General features: G+C 44.5%; 1 protein-coding gene across 1 annotated transcript in view; it reads right to left on the bottom strand.

Annotated features, from left to right (window-relative positions):
- THADA (THADA armadillo repeat containing) overlaps positions 1-16,881 on the bottom strand; it is a 308,025-nt gene extending 291,144 nt beyond the window's left edge. Inside the window, exons 1-4 of the mRNA XM_075925431.1 lie at positions 16,700-16,881; positions 10,715-10,815; positions 7,446-7,540; positions 6,072-6,202 (exon numbers count right to left, since the gene is read on the bottom strand). Of these exons, the coding sequence (XP_075781546.1) occupies positions 6,072-6,202; positions 7,446-7,540; positions 10,715-10,790 (302 nt within the window). The 5' untranslated portion in view covers positions 10,791-10,815; positions 16,700-16,881. The remainder of the gene's footprint in view (positions 1-6,071; positions 6,203-7,445; positions 7,541-10,714; positions 10,816-16,699) is intronic.
- Between the last annotated feature and the right edge of the window lie 4,913 nt (positions 16,882-21,794).

The following is a 21,794-nucleotide window of genomic DNA, read 5'->3' as shown; positions in this document are numbered from 1 at the left end:
CAAGTCTGTTACATTATTCTAAGACACAAGGCATTTCCAACTACATCCAGAAGTACAGGTTTTTTTAATTAGCTTCTCCCAAGCTCTGTGCTAACTGCTCTTTCATCTTTTTACCACACTTGTCTTTTCATTTTCTCCCATGTGCCACTTTGACTTCCAGCAGCTTCCCTCTGATCTGTTCTAACACCATAATTCCCTTTCTCCAAAAGGAAAGAGAACCCTCACACATAAAATATGTATTACATCAAATCCTCTAGGGATTATCACTGAAAGATTCAGATTGTTTCACTACTTCAAGTTTTATTCCTGGGGGAATTCTGCATCACCGTGCTGTGTCAGAATTCAGGTCCCCCAGATTTCTTTGTTTCTATGCTGAAAAATGAATTCTGATGAGAAGCAAAGTGAAGCCACAAGAGTGGTCACGCACCCCTCCCCAGCAGCACAGACACGTCAGTGTGAGTGCCTAAAACAGCCAGAAGAGACAGAAGTCACTGCTGGAAGGGGTGACCGGGAGTCTGGACAGTCAGGCGTGTGACAGAGAGATACAGTATTCTGTTTCTCTCCCTTGCTATTACAACATTTTTTATGGAAGAGCAGGCCATCTGGGTGATCCTGAGGAGGGACATATGAGGCAGGCTCAGCAGAATGCCTGTTTAGAGATATATTCCCATTGTCTTTGAGAATTGCCCCAGGAGTATAAAACAGGTATAAAAGTTTTAAGGCTTCTTTACATTGTCATAGCGGTGTAAAGGACAATATCGCCTTATAAATGCTTGTGGTGTTTTAGTGATTAGAATTGAATTTTTGAACTGAAAAAATTCCTGCCAAAATGTGCTCCACAAACTGTTTGCTACTGACCTTTCCAGAGACAGTCAGTGGGCCAGTTTAAATTGCGAGTTTGATTCCCCAGCTCTCACTTACTTTTTAGATGTCTATAATGTAACACTAAGCATATGGCCACATATATTTGTTGACTAATAACTAGAAATAAAAGGGTCACATCTGGCTACATTACAATTAGGCAAGGGGGTTTGAGGATTTTCTCCAATGCTCCCGACTCCCATTCTGTATCCATTGTATTGTAGTTTAAATAAATTACAAAAATAATTTAAGCCAACATGATTTTATTGCCTTGTTTTGACAAATAAAAATGCAGAATTTTGCAGATTTTACAATATCATAGGCAGTATTTTTAATCTTTTGGTGTAGAATTCCCCTGGGATTAAAGTTTGCTTGTCACCTAATGTGTTATCTGCACAAAATAGGCCAACATCCTTAACAGAGAGAGCCAGTTACATATACAATACCAAGCACTCACACTCAAAACACAGGTTGAATCTCTCTACTCCTGCAACATTCATAGTCCAACATGATTTAGGTAATCGGATGTTCACTTATTGTGGATGTGACCAAGTTTCCCACATTCCCATAAAATTTGTTTATAGCCACCAGCACTGGCTCTTCTAAGAGCCCAGTAAGCAGTGGAAGTGTTGGTAATGCTGCTAAATATTCTGACCCCTCATGGTTTGTCTAATTGTCTGGTTTGGAATTTGTCAGGTCCCCAGGGAGCCGGAGTAGAGAGGTTCAACCTGTATAACTAACGTTCTTTCTGCGTTCAATTATCTTCTAAACTAGTAGACTATAACAGTTACTTTTCATACATAAGGGGGGGGACAGCACAGAAGATGGCACAGTATTTCTCTTCACAAACTATTTGGATAACTAGTCAAACTAGTCAGGATTTCTCCCCTAAACATTTTACTTAGTGAATACACCTTGAACACTAGGGTGTATTCAAGACTGTGAACAAACTTTCAAACTGTGAAACAAGCAAGGCAACATTTGCATCCACAGTATCAATCCTAAAAATATAAGTTACATTAGATTAAAATAGATTAGATCAAAAGTGCATGTAGAGTTTGATGTCATTATTCAGAGAAACATCCCGATGGGAATAAATTGCAACGTTCTTGACTAAAGATTGAAGGATCAAACCTTTTATTATTTCACTGAACTATTGTTTCTTCCTCCCCGTTATTACATTTGTGTAGTTTAATGTAAGTCTGATGAATGAGATAACACACAGATAATGAGAGAATTCAAAACGGCTGGAGAAAAAAAAAAATCTATAGAGACATCTCTCTATATATACACTAATTTCTTTACTTTGAACAGAATTCTTCATTGTGTCAAATTATTAATTTAACAATCAAATAATATCTTTATAATAGCACCAGCCATTTCTTTTGAGATTTAGTCCTCAGAGTCATAAAACAAACCTCAATCAAAACAGAAAAGTTATTAACCTGGGAAAAAGGAAAGGACCTCTGAACTATCCACTTCTCTCTTGGGAAGGGGGAAATGAAAAAGGAGGAGCAATAAATGCACATAGCTATGAAGTGTTACAACACAGGGGCCTCCATGTGGTCTTTTCTTTCTATATTTTGAGGATAGAAGACAGGGAGTTAGATCGAGTGCCTTCCACTGCCAGTAGCACTGTTCACTTATGCTGTTAATATCTGACTAGAACAGGGGTGGGAAATAATTTTTGTGGGGGGGGGGGGAGGAGTACTCTTCCATGATATTAATGGAGAAAATGTGGGTTCTAGGATGGACATGGAGGTTGGGTGCAGAAGGAAGATTGGATTGGGGTGCTGGAGAATGTGTGGGGTCCAGAAGGGAGTTTGAGTGAGGGAGGGGTAGTTACTTGGGGCAGAGGGTTGGATACAGGAGGAGGTGCAGGTAGGGTTGCCAGGCGTCCAGTTTTGAACTGGACAGTCCAGTATTTGAGCTTTCTGTTCAGGAAACAGATTGAGAAAATATAAAAGAGAAAATATAAATGTCAGGTATTTTTTAAATAAGATGTAATGTCGATTGTGATGTAATGTCAAGTGTGTCTGGTATTTTTGTTGAAGCCATCTGGCAACCCTAGGTGCAAGGTCTAGAAGGGGAAGTATGGGAGCAGAGCAGGAGAGAATTCTGACCTGGAGAAGGAGTGCAGGAATCAGTGCAGGCTATGGCTGTTACCTGGGGCAGAGGTGCAGGGTTTTGGGTTGTGATTTGGGGCAGGAGAAGAGGAAGGGGAGCAGAGGGTTGTGGGCAGGGAAGGGCTGAGGTGCCAGATGCAGGCTTTGGCCGAGAGTCACTTACCTAGATGACTCACAGCCAGCTGCTCAGCAGGACCCTCAGGCAAGCTTCCTGCTCAAAGCAGCCAGCTCTTGTGTTCTCTGCACCCCACACACCCTTGGAGGGGGTACTTTGCATGCTATCTGTAAGGCAAGCATAGCCCAGGCAGCTTCCGTTGACCGGTTTCCACTGATTTACCACTTTCCCCCTTTTTTCTAATTCGGAATTCAAATTAAATCACACAGCATAATATTTTCTCTTTGACAATTAACTATTTAACTTTATTAATTTAAATCTATTAAAATACTTTAATATGACACATTCTAATTTAAATTGTGAAAGTAAAGCATATATGCATGCCAGCTTTTCTATTACTATGAACCCTTATGTACTGCGGTTTAAAATAACTAGATAAATTCCTTCCCATCTTTAATCTGGCACTTTCTTGCATCGTGAGGAACTCAGTGGTTTTTAAAGCAATACAAACCAAATGACTCAATATTGCTTTTGTAGAAAACTTTTTTTTTTTTAATTAAAATCTCTTTGTTGCTGTATCCAAAACAAAAACATCATTTTCAAATGACATTTGGAAAGCATTTAATGAATTACATATACATAAATGGCAAAACTAGTCTTAAATGCTTTAGTCTGAACTACTATCTTTGGATACAGCCTTTATATTAAAAAGAAGTAATAAGTAGAGCATGTATCAGTTTAAATTCTCATATTGCTTACATTGAATTTGTTTATATTTACTTGCCATTCCTTTATGTTTTTTAAATTATTCCAAACCAAAGCTTTGCAGAATTTGTTCATTTTCCTAGGACTGTATGAATAAGAGCCAAGGGTAAATTAAGACTAAGTAGTGTCTGATGGGAATATTTTAAAAATTAACTGGCCACTATGAAACCCTCTATAATCCTCCCCACCCTTCCAGACTGCCAACCCCGCAACTCCTTGACATTTCAATCTCCCACAACAGACTCCTTCTGGGGCTTCTTGTCCCCTTCTATCCAGTCAGTAGATTCAAAGTGAAATGCTGACCCGAATGAAGTCTCTAGGGCTGTGTCTACACTGCACCCCTTTTCCAAAAAAGGGATGCAGATGAGACAAGTCAGAATTGCAAATGAAGCGGGGATTTAAATTTTCCCCGCTTCATTTGTATAAACATGGCTACCGCTTTTTTCCGGCTCGGGGCTTTGCCGGAAAAAAGCGCCAGTCTAGACGAGGATCTTTCGGAAAATAAAGCCTTTTCCGAAAGGTCCCTTATTCCTGATTTTAAAGAGGAATAAGGGACCTTTCGGAAAAGGCTTTATCTTCCGAAAGATCCTCGTCTAGACTGGCGCTTTTTTCCGGCAAAGCCCCGAGCCGGAAAAAAGCGGTAGCCATGTTTATACAAATGAAGCGGGGAAAATTTAAATCCCCGCTTCATTTGCAATTCCAACTTGTCTCATCTGCATCGCTTTTCCGGAAAAGGGGTGCAGTGTAGACACAGCCTAGGTGTTTTGCCATAGATTTCTCCCACCATTTTCCTGCTAAATCACTACTGCACCAATTCCAAATCTGAAGTATCACATCTTAATCTACAGATCCCCAACAATAATGAGATCGACCTTATAATGAGGTCAAGGCCAGTGATGGAAAACCTGAAACCACTAGGGTTCCACCTGCAGCCTGTGCTTCCCTTGTCTGCACTTCTCCCCCCACGCACCTCTTGCACCCTATGGCACTTCCTCCTCCTCCCTCCCAGCCCTTTTGGAGCATCATGAATCTGCTGATCCTCTGTCCCTGCTCCTCCCCCTCCCTCCCAGAGCTTGAATGCAGTGAATCAACTGTTTGCAGCTGTTCAAGCTCTAGGAGGAAGGGAGAGGAGCAAGGACAGATTGCAAATCAGCAGATTCATAGCATGGAGAAAGTGCTTGGAGGGAGAGGGAAGAGTAAAAAGTGAAGAACTCCAGTGCACAAGAGGGGCATGGGTGAGAGAGCAGAGAGGAAGTACATGGGCTGCTGGTCACCTACCACTGGTCATATGACCTACTGAGAGGAAGGAGGACCACTTATGTGGCCTACTCACTAGTCTTGGTTGCCCATCACTGGCCTAACCTCATGAAGCTCATGAAGGTACAGAATAAGGATGATATGCTGCACAAAGATATGTGGAGTTAGATTTCTCTGTCTGCATGAGCCTGCGGCCACCAGCACTCATTTCACCACAAAAAAAAAAAAATCAAGGCCTCAGGCTCTAATCCTGCAACTAGCTGTTTGCACACAAGCCCCCATGCCCACACAGGCTCTCAATGACTTCAAGTCAATGGGGTTTTGCACAGCTACAAGAGAGGCATCAGCACAGACTACATTCCACAACTGAAGCTTTATATTGTATGCTAGAGCACAGATAATTTCTTACTGCTTATGCTTTAAGATGTACGAAATTAAGATACTTAAATGCAGGATCATAAGTTGAAACTTCGCAAAGGTGCAAAATTAATGAAAACCATACAAAACCTCCACAATACTTAAGCATAAACATGTGTCACCATAACAAAATTAGTTGTGCCTAGATGGAACACTTACCAAGATTCATCTTTTTACCATAGTACTACACAAAATCACATTATTCAAATATATGTTACTTCTCATTCTACTATTTCTATTCATGAAGTACACCTCCAGAATATAAATCAAATGATGCACTTGCTCAAATAAATTATATTCAGCAACCAAATATAAATCTATCATTTCTACAGAAGCCGGCTAATTTTAAGGCAAAAAGGACAACACACATCCTTATTACAATAAGAATGAATGTCAGTAATGAAACTATAATACAGTAAAGTATTTGAATGCTAAGTGAAATATTCTGCAGAAGCAGACATTCCTGTTTTGCTAAAATTCTATTATTTCTGAAACATAAAAAAGGACTTATTTATTATCCAATCTGTTACCTTGCTAACACCTTTTTCAAAGGATTCTTTGCTTCCAGTGAAAAATACATCACTCCAAAAATATCAAAGCAGCATTTAATCATGGGGCTAGGTGTATAGTTTCCATCCATCTTCTTCAATAGTGTCACAATCTGTGGTCAACAAATTAAAAACCATACAGAGTTTAAACTTTTGTCTATGTACTCATACATTAAATAAATAAAATTCTCCTTTATCTAAAATTCCATTTTGCCAAATTTAAGAATTTACAAGTTTTTTTCTGACACGAAATGTCAACTACCAGAACAAAAGGTAATTTTTTTCCTATTCTTTATTTTTTCCAGCTGGCAGACTCTCATTTAAGTGGTGCTGAGCACCTGCAGCCCCCATTGAAGTCTGCAAAAGCAGCAGGCACTCAATATTCCTGAAAAATCAGATACTCGGCACTCTCGATAGTCTGGCACCAACTGGAACCCCGAAGTGCTCCAGTCAGCCAGACAATTGGAGCTCCTCCGCGCCACTTCCCCAAGTCCACTGCTGAAACTGACCAGCGGCAGACTTGGAGAAGCGACGAGGAGAATAGCAGCTAGAGTGCTGCCGGGTTGGTCCTGCAGTGCCGCCTCTCTCCTCCCTGCTTGCCACTCGGCAGCAGCCCAGCTGCTCTGCTCAGCGCCGCTTCCCCAAGCTGCCACTGCTGAAACTGACGAGCGACGGACTTGGGGAAGCTGCGGAGCAGAGCAGCTGGGGTGTTGCCAGGCGCCGAGCAGGGGGGGTGAGAGGCAGCGCTGCGGGACCAACCTGGCAGCACCCCAGCTGCTACGCCCGCCGCTTCCCCAAGTCCACCGCTCATCAGTTTCAGCAGCAGCGGACTTGGGGAAGCCGTGGGGCAGAGCAGTTGGGGTGCTGCCGGGTTGGTCCCGCAGCGCCGCTCAGGTGAGGGGCGGCGCTGCGGGACCAACACGGCAGCACCCCAGCTGCTCTGCCCCGCCGCTTCCCCAAATCATCGCTGCCACTTGCAGCCCCAGCTGGCTTGTCGCCGGTGGCTGCACGGGGCTTCCCCCGCCTCCCTGCAAAATGGCAGAGGGTTCACCCCACGCCACGCCGTTCCCCGCCAACCCCCTCCAGCCCCAGACCCATCACAGCACCCCTGCCGGAGTACCTCCTGATACTCCGGTATACCCGATAATCTGGCACCCCCTGGGTCCCAAAGGTGCCGGATTATCGGAAGTCTACTGTATATTTGGAGAAATACTGACTGCTCTTTTAAACTTGTCTTAATAATAATTAAAATGTACATGTGTACATTAAAATACCATGTTATTCAGTGCCTAGAAGATTATCCGAGGCATCATGATAAATTTAATTTAGCATTAATTAATATTAGTGAAGTCTTACCTCTTTAACAGAGCAGATTTGATGGATACCATCAGATAGCTGTACGCAGTGCAACAGCTGAGAAGCCAGATTTTGGTTTTCAGCATCTACAAATGCTACATTTTATTTGGGAAAAGAAGTTCGCTTTAATCAGGAACCACATAATAAATAGGAAATTGAAGTCTGAAACAGTAAACAATTCATAATTATATAATATTTCTAACATATAGCTATTGTTTTATCTTTCTCCCTCTACACTTAATCTATTTCTCATGCCTTTCCATCATCGTAACAATACTTGGCACTTATCAGAGTACATTTCCTTTTCATATTCAATAGCTGTATAGACCTTAATCCTTAGCCAAGATATACACAGAGGAAACGTGACTGCGCTTGTTTGAAAAAAAGCAGGTGCACAATAAAGTCAAAATCAGCCCATTATTATTCTGCAAAAGAATCTGTGTGGATATAGGATGTGTATGAGTGCATTCTTTTTTCAGAATATAAGGAGGTGGTCCTGAAAACACAAACACATGCACAAACTTCATATTCATGTAACTCTTCTAAGAATATTAAAAATGTCATGAGAAAAGAAAAACTCGTGCTAAATGGGAAGTTCAACTAGACAAAAACCCAATAAAAAGAAAAAAAGCAAAAGGAAATAGAAAAATCTCATTTTTGAGAAGTTACTTGGAGTGACTCAGAAAAGGACCAAATCGAGAACTTCTAGCATTCCACTTCAGTGCATGTAGACATCAATCCTGTAACAAAAACTGCACACACAAACTACTGCACCTGCCTGCTTCTCTGTGCTGGGTCAGGAACACATTGCCAAGTACTGGAGACAACACTAATCTGACTCATTTTGGTGGGCTGCGTGTTCCCAGTACCCCTAAGCCAACAGTGTGTCATGTCCTATCCAAGGATTTTAGAGCGAAGACAAGCAGCAGCAGCCTAGCTCTAAGGACAAATGGGCCTCGTAGCCACAGATTTCCTACCCAGAACATGAGACTGATACAGGAACAGAGGAAGGTATTCAAGCTTCTCTCACTCTATTTTAACTGATCCAAAAGCAGAACCATCATGGAGGCTAAAAACGTGGCAAGGTTAAAAGAAGGGACTGGACATGTACATGGTTATCCAGAGTATCCAGTCATTGTAATGAATAGGGTTGCCAGGTGTCTGGTTTTGACTGGACAGTCCAGCTTTCTGTTCGGGAAACAAATTGAGAAAATATAAATGTCCGGTATTTTCTAAATACAGTAAAACTCTGATGGTCCGGCATCTGATGGTCCGGCACCATCAGGAACCCGGAAGTGCTCTGGGCAGCCGGACCATTGGAGCTGCTCTGCCCCCAGCTTCCCCGATTCAGCCACTGCTAAAACTGACCAGCAGCTGAATCGGGGAAGCCAGGGACAGAGCAGCTGGAATGCCGCTGGGTAGGTCCTGTAGCGCTGCCCCTCGGGGCTGCGGGACCAACCCAGCAGCACCCCAGCTGTTCCCGATTCAGCCGCTGCTGATACTAATCAGCGGCTGACTCCAGGAAGCCTGGGGCAGAGCTGCTCTGCCCTGGCTTCCTGCAATCGGCCCCTGATCAGTTTCAGCAGCAGCTGACTTGGGTACACCTGGAGCAGAGCAGCTGAGGGGCTGCAGAGTTGGTCCCCGCAGCGCCTCAGCTGCTCAGTCCCAGGCGTCCAGATTCAGCTGCTGTTGAAACTGACCAGTGGCTGAATCCAGGAAGCCTGGGGCAGAGCTGCTCTGCCCTGGCTTCCTGGAGTCAGCCGCTGATCAGTTTCAACAGCAGCTGACTTGGGTACACCTGGGGTAGAGCAGCTGGGGTACTGCCAAGTTGGTCCAGTAGCGCCGCTCCTCGGTGCTGTGGGACCAATCCGGCAGCCTCCCAGCTGCTCTGCCCGAGGCGTCCTGATTCAGCCGCTGCTGAAACTGACCAGCGGCTGACTCCAGGAAGTGCGGGGCAGAGCAGCTCTGCCTCAGGCTTCCTGGAGTCAGCCGCCGATCAGTATCAGCAACGGATGACTGGGGGACGCCTGGGGCAGAGAAGCTGGGGTGCTGCCGGGTTGGTCCAGTAGTGCTGAGGAGCGGCGCTGCGGGACTAACCCGGCAGCACCCCAGCTGCTCTGCTCCAGGCATCCCCAAGAGCAGCTGGGGTGCTGCCGGGTTGGTCCAGTAGTGCCGAGGAGCGGCGCTACCAGACCAACCAGGCAGCACTCCAGCTGCTCTGCTGCAGGCATCCCCGATTCAGCCGCTGCTGAAACTGACCACCTGGGGCAGAGCCAGACTATCGGAAGGGGCATTCCCCCCACCCCACACCCCTCATAGCCCCCCCTTCCGATAGTCCAGCATATCTGATAATCCAGCACCCCCTGGGTCCTAAAGGTGCCGGATTATCGGAAGTTTACTCTAAGATGTAATGTAGATTGTGATGTAATGTCAAATGTGTCCGGTATTTTTGTTGAAACCATCTGGCAACCCTATGAATAATACAGTTTTTGGAAGAGATATTAAACCACATGCTTCAGGGCTTAAGCCATTCTAACAATGCAGTCATTTGAACTCAAACTGAACACCTACTTCACAATTTTGCAGCCTCACAGCCTGTGGGCAGGCACACCATAAGATCAGAATGGAACCTGATATCAGAAGCGTATTACCCTTGTTTGACTACTTGTAGTGTTTTTAACCTTCCTTGTAAACATCTGCTTTTTGCCATTACTGGAAATAAGACATTAGACTATATAGACCTCAGATCCATTTATTAACTCCTATGTAAGCCACAAAGTCAAAATTCACAATAATATAAACTTGCACGTAAACATATTTGTCTTTGTTACTAATTTCCTGTACTTGGGCTACTGAAAACTTATATCACTTTTGATCACCAACATTTTAAAAGTATCTGAACAACCTCTTCACATCAAATTGGCCCTGGAAAATTCAAGAATCAAGGAGAAATACATGAATGCCTTTTTCGCAGTTATGTAAAGCTTCTTGTGCATTCATCTCCTTAGGAACCCTCTGCATCTTTATCATAGTTCTAAGAGATCCATTCATACTTTAAGTCATCCATTCACATCCTTGAATAACAGCAAGGATTCTTCAGAAGGAGAATGGGACTCTTTAAAAGCCTGTCAAGCGAAAAAGCCTTTTCAAAAAAAGTATATTCAGGGGCAAAAAAATTTTATTTTTAATTTAAGTCAATTTTGGTAAGCATTCAGGTACTATAAATAGACAAATTACATAAATTAATTTAGGGGGAAAATAATACTTACACCGAAGTGTTTCAAGCTCTTGGCACTCAAGAACGAAGGCGTCCACTGGCATTTCTTTCTTCTTCTTCAAACCCATTTTTGTTTTATTAAAATGTAATCTACTTTAAAAAAAAGTTTAAATGTTACAACCTGGTAAAAATATTGTTAAAAAGCATAATTAATGCAGTTTCATTTTTAATTACTGACATCGAACTTCATATTTTCCCTAAAATAGTTTGTTCTGACTCATTTTAATCTCCACAATCATTTTACAGGAAATGCTATAAATTCACTGCTGTTTCATTTTGTTACTTTTAAGTACTTCAAGCTTTTCATACAAAATTCACTGAGGATTCATGACACAATTTGAAGACAAGATCCACAGCACAGACCATGTCTTTACTACCACTTATATCAGCAAAACTTATGTCATTCAGGGGATGTGAAACACCTTTTCCCCTCGGCTACGTCTACACTGGCCCCTTTTCCGGAAGGGGCATGTAAATTTCAAGAGTCGTCGTAGGGAAATCCGCGGGGGATTTAAATATCCCCCGCGGCATTTAAATAAAAATGTCCGCCGCTTTTTTCCGGCTTTTAAAAAAGCCGGAAAAGAGCGTCTAGACTGGCCCCGATCCTCCGGAAAAAGTGCCCTTTTCCGGAGGCTCTTATTCTTACTTTGAAGTAAGAATAAGAGCCTCCAGAAAAGGGCACTTTTTCCGGAGGATCGGGGCCAGTCTAGACGCTCTTTTCCGGCTTTTTTAAAAGCCGGAAAAAAGCGGCGGACATTTTTATTTAAATGCCGCGGGGGATATTTAAATCCCCCGCGGATTTCCCTACGACGACTAGTGAAATTTACATGCCCCTTCCGGAAAAGGGGCCAGTGTAGACGTAGCCCTCAAGTTTTGCTGAGAGAAGTGGTACAGGTTAGACCTCCCTGGTGCAGCACCATGAGGACCTGACCAGTCCCAAACAACAGAATTTGCTAGACCAGAGGTGACCCCCTTCCACAGGTCCAAGCCAGCTGGCCTCCTGCCTCTGGCCCCCTCTCGCTAGCCAGGCTGCCTGTTCTGCTGCCGCTGGCACCAGCCCCAGTGTAGATATAGCCACAGTCTCAAAACCAGTGCGTGAAAAACATGAACTATACAGAAATGTATATTGTACTCATCACTCCGGCCCTACCAAATTCATGTCCCATTTTGGTCAATCTCGTGATCATAGAATTTTAAAAAATAGTAAGTTTCATTATTTCAGATATTTAAATCTGAAATGGTCTTGGTTTTATAACTGTAGAGGTCCCAACCCAAAACGGGGGGGTGGGGAGAGAAAGGCTTGCCAGATTATTGTAGGAGGATGCAGTATTGCCACTCTTACTTCTGAGCTATTCCCTTCAGAGGTGGGACCTCAGCTTGCAGCTACAATTCTCCAGCTGCCCCTCATGGAAGGCAGCAGTGCAGAAATAAGGGTGGTATTGCCACCCTTACTTCTATACTGCTGCTGGCAAAGCAATTCCTTCCAAGCTGGGCACCTGACCAGCCATTGCTGCTCTCCAGCCACTCCACTCTGAAGGCAGTGCAAAGTTTGAGAAATGCTGGCCTCCCCCATTATAGTATGGTAAAAATACCCAGAAAGCCAGATTTCATGATCCTTGTCACATTTTTCACAGCCATGAAATTGGTAGGGCCCTACTAATCACCATGGTACCTGAGAACTGCATGCCCTTGGAAGGCAGTTAGGCCATGTAATAGTGGGAAAAAAACAATGTTAGGAGAATTGATAAGAGAATAAAAATTAAAAGACTTACCGTAAAACCTCGAGTATAATGCACACTTTTTTTCTGATTTTTTGGGGTCAAAGTCGGGTGCGCATTATACATAGGTGTTATTTTTTTTAAGTTTTTTATTTTGGCATTGCCCTGGCTGGCTGACTGCCCAATGCTCCTTCAGGCTGCGCCCGGAAACTTTCCCGCTGCAGCGCAGCATAGGGGTCGCCGCCCTGCCAGGCTCCCAGACACGGCGAAGAGCTGGCAGCACTGGGCTTGGTGCTGTCGGGTTGGCTCCTGGCTGCGGGACAGCCACCTGTGACAGAAGTTGTGGGGCTGCTAAGCTCCATGGCATCCAACCCCGGGGTGCATTATACATAGGAGTTCAGTTTTTTTCATTACGCTATGATTCCAAAGTCAGGGTGCGCATTATACTCGAGATTTTACGGTAAATTTCAACTGGCCAATGTCCTGTCTCACAGTGTTTAACGCCCATTTGACCTATATAAAAGGGATACAAAATCCACCAGGCAAGGTCTTTTAGACAGCTATCAGTGTGGAGATGTCTGGGTTTCTAATAAATAGTGTAAAGTAACAAGTGACTTTTCAACAGTACTAAAAAGATGTTTTAAAGTCCTATTACATGTAATTTAATGCAAAACTAAGAATTAGAAGGTGCAAGTGATTGTAAATGGAGCACAGAACCTTCAGGTCTAAGTTAAAAATGTAAAGTCTAGTTTAGGTTAGTTATGATCAGAAAGCATCATCACGCGAAGGATGTTTGACAGGCTGAAACTACTATCTCAGGAGGAAGAGTCACCCACTTCACAATAAATGTCAGACTTTAACCCACAAAATTATTATGACATGTATTGCAAGCAAAATTGGTGAGAAAATTCAACTATATTCACAGAGATTTAGTTGCCTAAATCTCGGATTTAAGCATCGCTGTGACCCACAAAACCCTCACTGGGTCACAGCCTAACCCTGTAGATGTATATATTTTCACTGTAAAAATCCCCAGTCTACCTAAGTGGCTACCTCTAAGCCACTGGTGGGCAACCTACAGCCCATAAGAGTTCTATGTGTGGCTTGTGAGATGTTTTGTTTATCATTGCCCAGGTGCAGAATTGCCAGATTCCTCTGGCTTCCATCTACGTAGGGTTTTTTCCTATCATTATTACTAAAATGACTTGCATGTAAAGCAAGGGCACATGAAGTGAGGTGTATACTGATTGTACACAGCACTTGCTGAGAGAGCCACGCTCTCCCCTTGCATCTAAACAAAGCACTGCTACAATTCAATTGCAAATTCTATGTATACAGCTTCCCTTGGTTGGAACCAGCGAATCGGAGCCAATGCAAGTTGTGAGGCTCCACGGCTATGGACCCTTTAGGTCAGTGGTTCCCAATCTTTTTTATACCATGGACTGGCAAATCCATTCACAAACTTTTGGCAGATTGGAAACATTTTATTTGCATATTTGTGCATTCATTGTGCAAATAACAAATATGCAGATAAAATGTTACCTGTCAACCTAGCCCCAACCCAACTCCTTGCACTCCCTAGTTCCTAACACCCTTTGACTACACCCCATGCCCTTTGACCTCTAACCCCTATTGCCCATGCCACAACCCTCTTGCCATTACTGCTGCACGTGGCATGCTCACTTCCTCTTCCTTCACACCCCTTCCTGCCCCAAGTGCATCCAACTCCCCCTCTAGTCAGCAAAAAGATTCCCATGGAATTGGATTCCCTGTCTTGCCACCAACTTCCCTGAGTATCCTTTGGCAAGTCACTCTAGGTAAAATTTTCACGAGTGACTGAGACACTTAGGAGCCTCCAACCCACTGACTCTCAATGACTCTCACTCCCCAGTCACCTCCGTGTTTGTGAGCATCTGTCCCTCTGCAGAAGAGGTGCAGGCAGGAGGGGAGCACGGAGCTCAGGCCGGGCCACCATCTTACCTGGGGTGGAGGGGAAAGGAGAGAGAGAGGCATCTCCTGCCACCACCTCAGCCCCAGCACTGCCATCGGGCAAAATCTCCAGCAATCGCCACAGCCTGGCAGCCAGCAGTTCATGGGCTGACACCAGTCTGCGGACCAGCACTTGGGAATCGCTGCTTTAGGTAAACAAAGTAGCGTGGGCCTGCTAGCAGTTTTCCCAAAGCAGGCCCACAGCCCTCTTTGAGAAACAGTGCTCTAGGCATTCAGGAAGCTGCTTTAGGAAGGCATCTGGATTAGGGATGCAAGAGACTAGTTGACTATCCGATAAACAGAGCTTATTTTTGTGCAGGGAAACTCCACTCTCCCTGCTTTTGAACAGTTCAAAGGTGGAGACACCCTTACTAATCGAATAGTTGATGGAAATCCCACTGACTATTTGATTAGTTAATTAATCTAAATTTAACATCCCTAATCTGGATAACTATCACATACCAAATCTCCAACATGACCCTCAAATCTGGGAAAGATATAAAAGGAAACTGCTACCACTGCCTTCTATGCCTAATCCCTGGCCTGCTGATGGTCTATCATCCCCATTTCATGAATCACTCTGAGCCTGGATAGGAAAAAGACATCAAGATGCAAGCCATAGGGCAGCAGAGGACATGACTCAGACTCTGAAATTTAGGTTTCTCAGATTTTTACAGTGCAAAATTAGGTACACCATGAGTTTTATGATATAAAAGGTTATGAATTAGCCTTTTTGGAGATTCATGCACTGCACTGGTGCCATATACAGGAACTTGGGTACCCAATTTAGTCACCTACGTTGTTTTATGGATTATACCCTTAACCTTTCTTTCAGTGCAGATTGCCTATCAGTAAAAGTGGGTTAATAAGACTTCTTGTTCTTAAAACACTTTGATAAAAAATGCCGTGTGTTCCGTTTTAGTTTAAAAAATATTAAAACCGATTTCCTTTCAAGATTAGATTTACTTTACTCCATTAACTTTTCAGCTGCTACCTCACCAGATCTAAAAGCCTAGGCTGCATCAGTTTCCATTCTCTAGACACCATACAGAAAACCAGCAGCCACTTTAATACCTTATCTACACCAAGCAAGTTAGTCTCCATTATTTGCAACCAATGCATTTCCAGTTGATGAAAATAGTTAAATGACATATTGGCAAAATTGCTTGACATGGTATCTTACTTATATCATAAATACTGCCTGCAATAATTAATAAGCCGGATACAACCTCTAATGCCAAGGCTATCCTAGCAGTTTTGGAGAGGAGTAATCCAGAGAGAAAGAAACCATGACTTGGGACAGGAAGTGTATCCACCCACATCAGAGATTGATTTATTTTCAATTTATAATAATAGTGAAAAGTTACACAAGTGAAAGAGAAAAAGATAACTACTTCAGGACTTTAGTAACTCAACCAGAAGTTATAGGTCTATTACAGGAGTGGGTGGGTGAGGTTCTGTGCCCTACAAAGTACAGGAGCTCAGACTGGATAACCAAGATAGTTCTTATGGCTTTAAACCAAGGGTGGAGAACCTTTTTAGGGCTAGTGGCTACTGAAAATCACAGGTGCTGCACACAAGTGAGAAGCAAAAAAGAAACACACAAAGCCTTCACTGACATGGCCCCCCACTGAGAAACAGAAAGACACTCCCCACATTCCCCTTGCACACAAGAGCTTAGGGTGGGGCCTGGGCTAGTAGATTATATGTGGTCCAGACCCTGGAAAGATGCGGGGGGAGAGCTAGAACACCAGCAAAGGATCCCCAATGCTGTGGGCAGGAGGGGGGAGCCCTGAGCCTCAGGAGCCAGATCCAAGCAAGCCACCCCTTCCTTAAAGTCTATGAGAGCAGGAAAAGACTTTTCAGAAATAACTTTAGGATTGTCAAGTTTACTACACTTGCGCAGCACCTTTCATTTAAGCACCTCTACCTTCACGACAACTCAGCTTTAGAGATGGGGAAACCGACACGCTGAAGACCTACATGTTCACCCTGTTGTGACTGCATAAGAAGTAATCTCACTTTGGGCACATGGGCCAGAGGGAGGTCTGGACTAGCCACACAGGTCGAGATCAATAAATAGCAACACCATGGAAGAGGAGCGCGCACTAGCATCCCGGCCCGTTGCTAGTCACCCGCACGCCACCCTACAGGCAAGGGCGTCTCCGCGCTCTCCTGCGCCAGCACAGACTGGGCAGGACTTGCGACAACCTCCCCCCGTCTGCCCAGCACCTGGGAAGGGGGCAAGCCCTGCCCCGCACCCCCCTTACCCGACGGGACACTCGAGCCCTGGGAGGGGCGGGGACGCTGCACCCGCCTCAGCTGCCGCCTCCTGGCCACCCGCCCCCCACTGTCCCCGCCCCGGCCGGGCCACGTATCGTCCCCGCGGAGGAACAGACGGAAGCTCCCGCGCCGGAGCAGGACAGGGAGGGCCCGAGACGAGAAACCAATCCGCGGCAGCGGCGACCGCACCATTGGCTGGAGCTGAGTGACGCACGCGGGCCCGCCAGCCACCGACCGACTGACTGGCACATCCCGCCCGCCAATTACCAGCCAGACACTGCCCTTTGGCCTTCAGGGGAGGCGGGGCTTGGCTCCCTGAGTTCCGCTCCAGGAGCACGTGGACCCGAGTGCTGCAGCTGGGCGGTGCTATTGGGGCAGTGCCCCCCCCCCCAACACGGTCACACTTACGCGGGGGCAAGTGCCCGTGGCCGCGTAGCTTGCGGCCGTTCCGTAAGCAGAATAATCGGTACCTCTCCAACTAAAACGGATGGACAAAAATCATCACCCCCCACAGCTTTTCTAGCAGGACCCTCTGCTTAGTGGAGTCACCGGTGTGGCGGGGGACCCCAGGTTACCTGCAGCGCTGTGAAGTACTCCCCTCTCCCTTTGCTCCCCGTCCCCCTCTGGCTGTCTCTATCTGATAGAGGCAACAAAGGTGGGGGAGGCGACTACTAGTCCTTAACATCCCTACTCGGGACAGTCCTGCCTACTGTACTACCACTGCAGTTGTAATCGGTACTCACACAAGTTAGAGCAGCGGCTCTCAAACTTTCTAGCTCTTCCAGGCTTTCAGGAATCTGATCTGACTTGTTTCACCTCACTTAAAAACTACTTGCTTACAAAATCACGCCTAAAATACAAAGGTGCCACAGAACACTATGACTGAAAAATTGCTTTCATATTTTTACCATGTAATTATAAAAATCAATTTGAAAACAAATATATTTACTGTTCAGTGTACAGTATATAGAGCAAAATAAGTCAATGTATGAAATTTTATTTTGTACTGACTTCGCTAGTGCTTTTTATGTAGCCTGTTGTAGAACTAGGCAAATATGTGGATGAGTTAAGTACCCCCTCAAAGACCATTGCATATCCCCAGGGATTATGTGTATCCCTGGTTGAAAACCACTGAGTTAGAGCACCCTGTTTAGACTGGAAGGGCTACTAAGAATATGTTTTCTTTGTAGGATCTTCAATATGCATGATGACTAAACTTCTATGTTTATATTATTGCTTGTTTGAGTACCCAAACAATGCATGGGTACTTACCTAGAAATCACATAATTAAAATGTTACCTCCTTCTCCAGGACAAATTCCACTGTGGTTAGTTCTGAACCCTACTGTAACTGAATCACCCTCCTGAATTTCAGTTGGAGATGATATTTATCTCTTCCTACCTTAGACTGTCATATAGCATTTCTGTGTGCAACAGTTACTTGGTGATTGTATTTCGCTATGATGAAATGATATCCAGCAGTAGAAAATCAGTGCTCAGCACTTTTACTATATAGATTTTAGACTGAATGTTCCTCATATCACACTTTACTTCTGTTTTGTACAATGTGAAGTGTTATGTAAGAATACAGTAACACTTTGTCTGAAAACTGCCCTCCAATTACAAAAAATTATTTTATGTCTCCAGACCCACAAAATTGGAGGTATTCAACCACCCTACAAATAGCACTTTATCATCATCACCCATGCACCTTTTTATAAAACTGTAAAATTAATAAAACAAAACTAAAGGTGATTCTATTTTGGCTAGCTAAGTAGAACTCTTGCTTAGTTGTGCAAATATTCCGCATTCAGGTGTCAAATGGGATAGATTTTGTTAGATTGCAACCGTTAGATTACAGTATTTTGTGCCATTTTCCACACCCACACCCACTAGCTAAGGCCTATAACACTTATAAGTACTGAGTAAATAAATTTCAAACAGAACATCAAATTAGGATGATCTTTCTCCAAATAGAAATTAGCAGACTTAAGTTCACTGAAGTTTTTACTTGGGTGAAATTCTCATTGAAAATTGCAGCATTGTAATGTAACATTGGAAGCTGTTAATGTGAAGGAGGACAATGGAGTAATATATTTCCGGTTACTGGAGCTCTCATGAAAATAACATCCCATGAGGAAAATGAAAGTATATTTGAACACTTTGACAAAGACATTTCATCTGTACTTACCACCTTGCAGTAATTCTGGACTTTGAATTTTCTCAATGATAGTATTTCCCTAGATTCAACAAACCTTGGATCAAGCTCTAAAACTGAAGTTTCATTACTAAGGAGCCTTCTGATCTCTAACAGAATGGGCCTGAGGGAAAAAATAATATTTTCCCGTTGTAAATGATCTATACATTCATATCTTGGAGATTCATAGAATCATAAAATCATGGGGTTGGAGGAGACCTCAGGAGGTCATTGCGTCCAATCCTTGCCCAGAGCAGGACCAATCCCAACTAAATCATCCCAGCCAGGGCTTTATCAAGCCGGGACTTAAAAACCTCTAGGAATAGAGATTCCACCACCTCCTTAGGTAACCCATTCCAGTGCTTCACCACCTACCTTGTAAAATACAGGTGATCCCCGCACTTATGGCCTAATTAGTTCCTGGAGAACCGTCGTAAATCAGGCTGTTGTAAGTCGAACCCTTATTTCCCATAGACGCAATGTTATGAATGGGGGTTCCATTCCTGGCCTGCTTTGCCTCATGGGAGTCGTAGTCTCCTGGAGCCAGAGGCACGAACAGCACCCAGAGCTGGCCGGGGGCTCTGCCGGGCGGTAGGCGGCCCTGTGGCATGAATGGCGCCCAGAGCTGGCCAGGTGCTGTGCCGGGTGGTAGGCGACCCCGCGGCGTGGCAAGAACAGCACCCGGAGCCAACCAGGGGCAGTGCTGGGCAGTAGGCAGCCCCGTGGCTCCCGGAGCAGGGCGGCTGTAAATGTGGAAGGTCACAGGTTGTGCGGTTGTAAGTCAGGGGTCACGTGTAGTTTTTCCTAATATCAAACCTAGACTTCCCCCACTGCATCTTGAGATCATTGCTCTTCGTTCTGTCATCTGTCGCTACTGAGAACAACCACTCTCCATCCTCTCTGGAATCCCCCTTCAGGTAGTTGAAAGCCGAGCTAGCCTGTAACAGGAAAAACTTAAAAAACAACAAATAGTCTAGTAGCACCTTAAAGACTAACAAAACATGTAGATGGTATCATGAGCTTTCAAGAGCGCAACCCACTTCTTCAGCTGACTGGAGTATTAGAAGTCCAGATCCAAGAATAAGTAAGGGAAGGGGGGGGGGGGGAAGAGAAAAAGGGAGGGGGAAAAGGAAAAAAAAGAAAGAGAGACAGTGAGTAGATGGTTCAAATAGTTACAAGAGGCTGATAAGAACAATTAGCACCTCCACTGGTTGGTTGATTGGTTAAGTCATTAAGATGTGGAAGGTAGTGTGCGAGCCAGCCAATGTCCCCATTCATATCATTTGCATAAGAATTAAACTTGTAAATGATGTTAGATTCCAATCCTTCCCTGTGTATTTGGCTTGTGGAATTGGCCTGAAGCAACACGGTGACTTGAAGATCCATTAATGAGTGTCCAGGCAGATTAAAGTGTTCTCCAACAGGTTTTTGTGTATTTCCTTTTCAGATATCTGATTTGTGTCCATTAATTCTTTCCTGTAGAGACTATTCAGTTTGGCCAATATACATGGCAGTGGGGCATTGCTGGCATTTGATGGCATAGATCACATTAGTGGATGTGCAGTTAAAGGAGCCTCTGATTTGGTGGCTGACGTGGTTGGGTCCAGTGATGAAATTGCTAGTGTAGAAGTGTGGACAGAGTTGGCACCGGGGCTGATTGCAGGCGTGGGTTCCTGGATGATTATAATGGAGGTGTGTTGCGCGGTTACTGGAAAGAATTTTTTTGAGGTTAGGGGGTTGTCTATAGGTGAGGATTGGCCTTTCCCCCAAGGCCTCTGAGAGTGAGAATAGGTTGTAGATTGTTAATAATGAGTTGGAGGGCTTTAAGTTGTGGACTGTAGGTAATGACAAGTGGAATTCTGTTGTTTTCTCTTTGGGGCCTGTCTTGAAGTAGTTCATGTCTGGGGACTGTTTTGGCTCTGTCAATCTGTTTTTTCACTTCTCCAGGTGGATATTTCAGTTTTATTAATGCTTTATATAGATCCTGTACATCAGGGGTGGCCAATCCGTGGCTCGCTAGCCACATGTGGCTCTTCTCTCCCAAAAGTGCGACTCGCAAAGCCACTCCTGCGACCCCCCCCCCCCACAAAGGCTCCTGTCCCCCCCGCCCCCCACCTCTGGCTTCCCCACCCCCTGACTCCGGCTCTCCTGTGCTCACCGCGGTGGTGATTCAAAATGACACCAAGATGGCAGCCATTGACAGGAGCCTGATATGGCCAAAAAGCCTAAGGATGGCTTTCTTTCTTTTTTTTTTTTGCTCAACAATTCTGGTGCGGCTCTTTGCATTTTTCCGTCATTGTTTCAGCTCTCTTTGTTAAATGGGTTGGTCACCACTGCTGTAGGTGTTTGTTTTTGTCTGTGGGATTGGAGCAAATCTGGTTGTATCTTAGGGCTTGGTTGTATGTAACAGATTGAGAAATGTGTCTGGGATGGAAGCTAGAGGCATGAAGGTAAGTGTAGCGGTCAGTAGGTTTCCGGTATAGGGTTGTGAAAATTTGTCCATCATTTAATTGTAGTGTAGTGTCAAGGAAGCGGATCTCTTGAGTGGACTGATCCAGACTGAGGCTGATGGTGGAGTGGAAGTTGTTGAAATCCCTGTGAAATTCTTCAAGGGTCTCTTTCCCATTGGTCCATATGATGAAGATGTCATCAATGTAGCATAAGTAGAGTAAGCGTGCTAGAGGGAGAGAGCAGAGGAAACGTTGTTCAAGGTCAGCCATAAAGACATTGGCATATTGTGGTGCCATGTGAGTGCCCATGGCTGTGCCGCTGATTTGAAGATACAAATTGTCTCTGAATCGGAAGTAGTTGTGGGTGAGGACAAAGTCTCAGAGCTCTGTGACCAGGTGTGCGGTGCTATCATCGGGGATGGTATTCCTGATAGCC

Source organism: Pelodiscus sinensis, chromosome 3 (genome assembly GCF_049634645.1).
Source record: "Pelodiscus sinensis isolate JC-2024 chromosome 3, ASM4963464v1, whole genome shotgun sequence".
NCBI lineage: Eukaryota > Metazoa > Chordata > Testudines > Trionychidae > Pelodiscus > Pelodiscus sinensis.
Note: the sequence above shows the minus strand (reverse complement) of the source record. Positions and strands in the feature narration are given on the sequence as shown.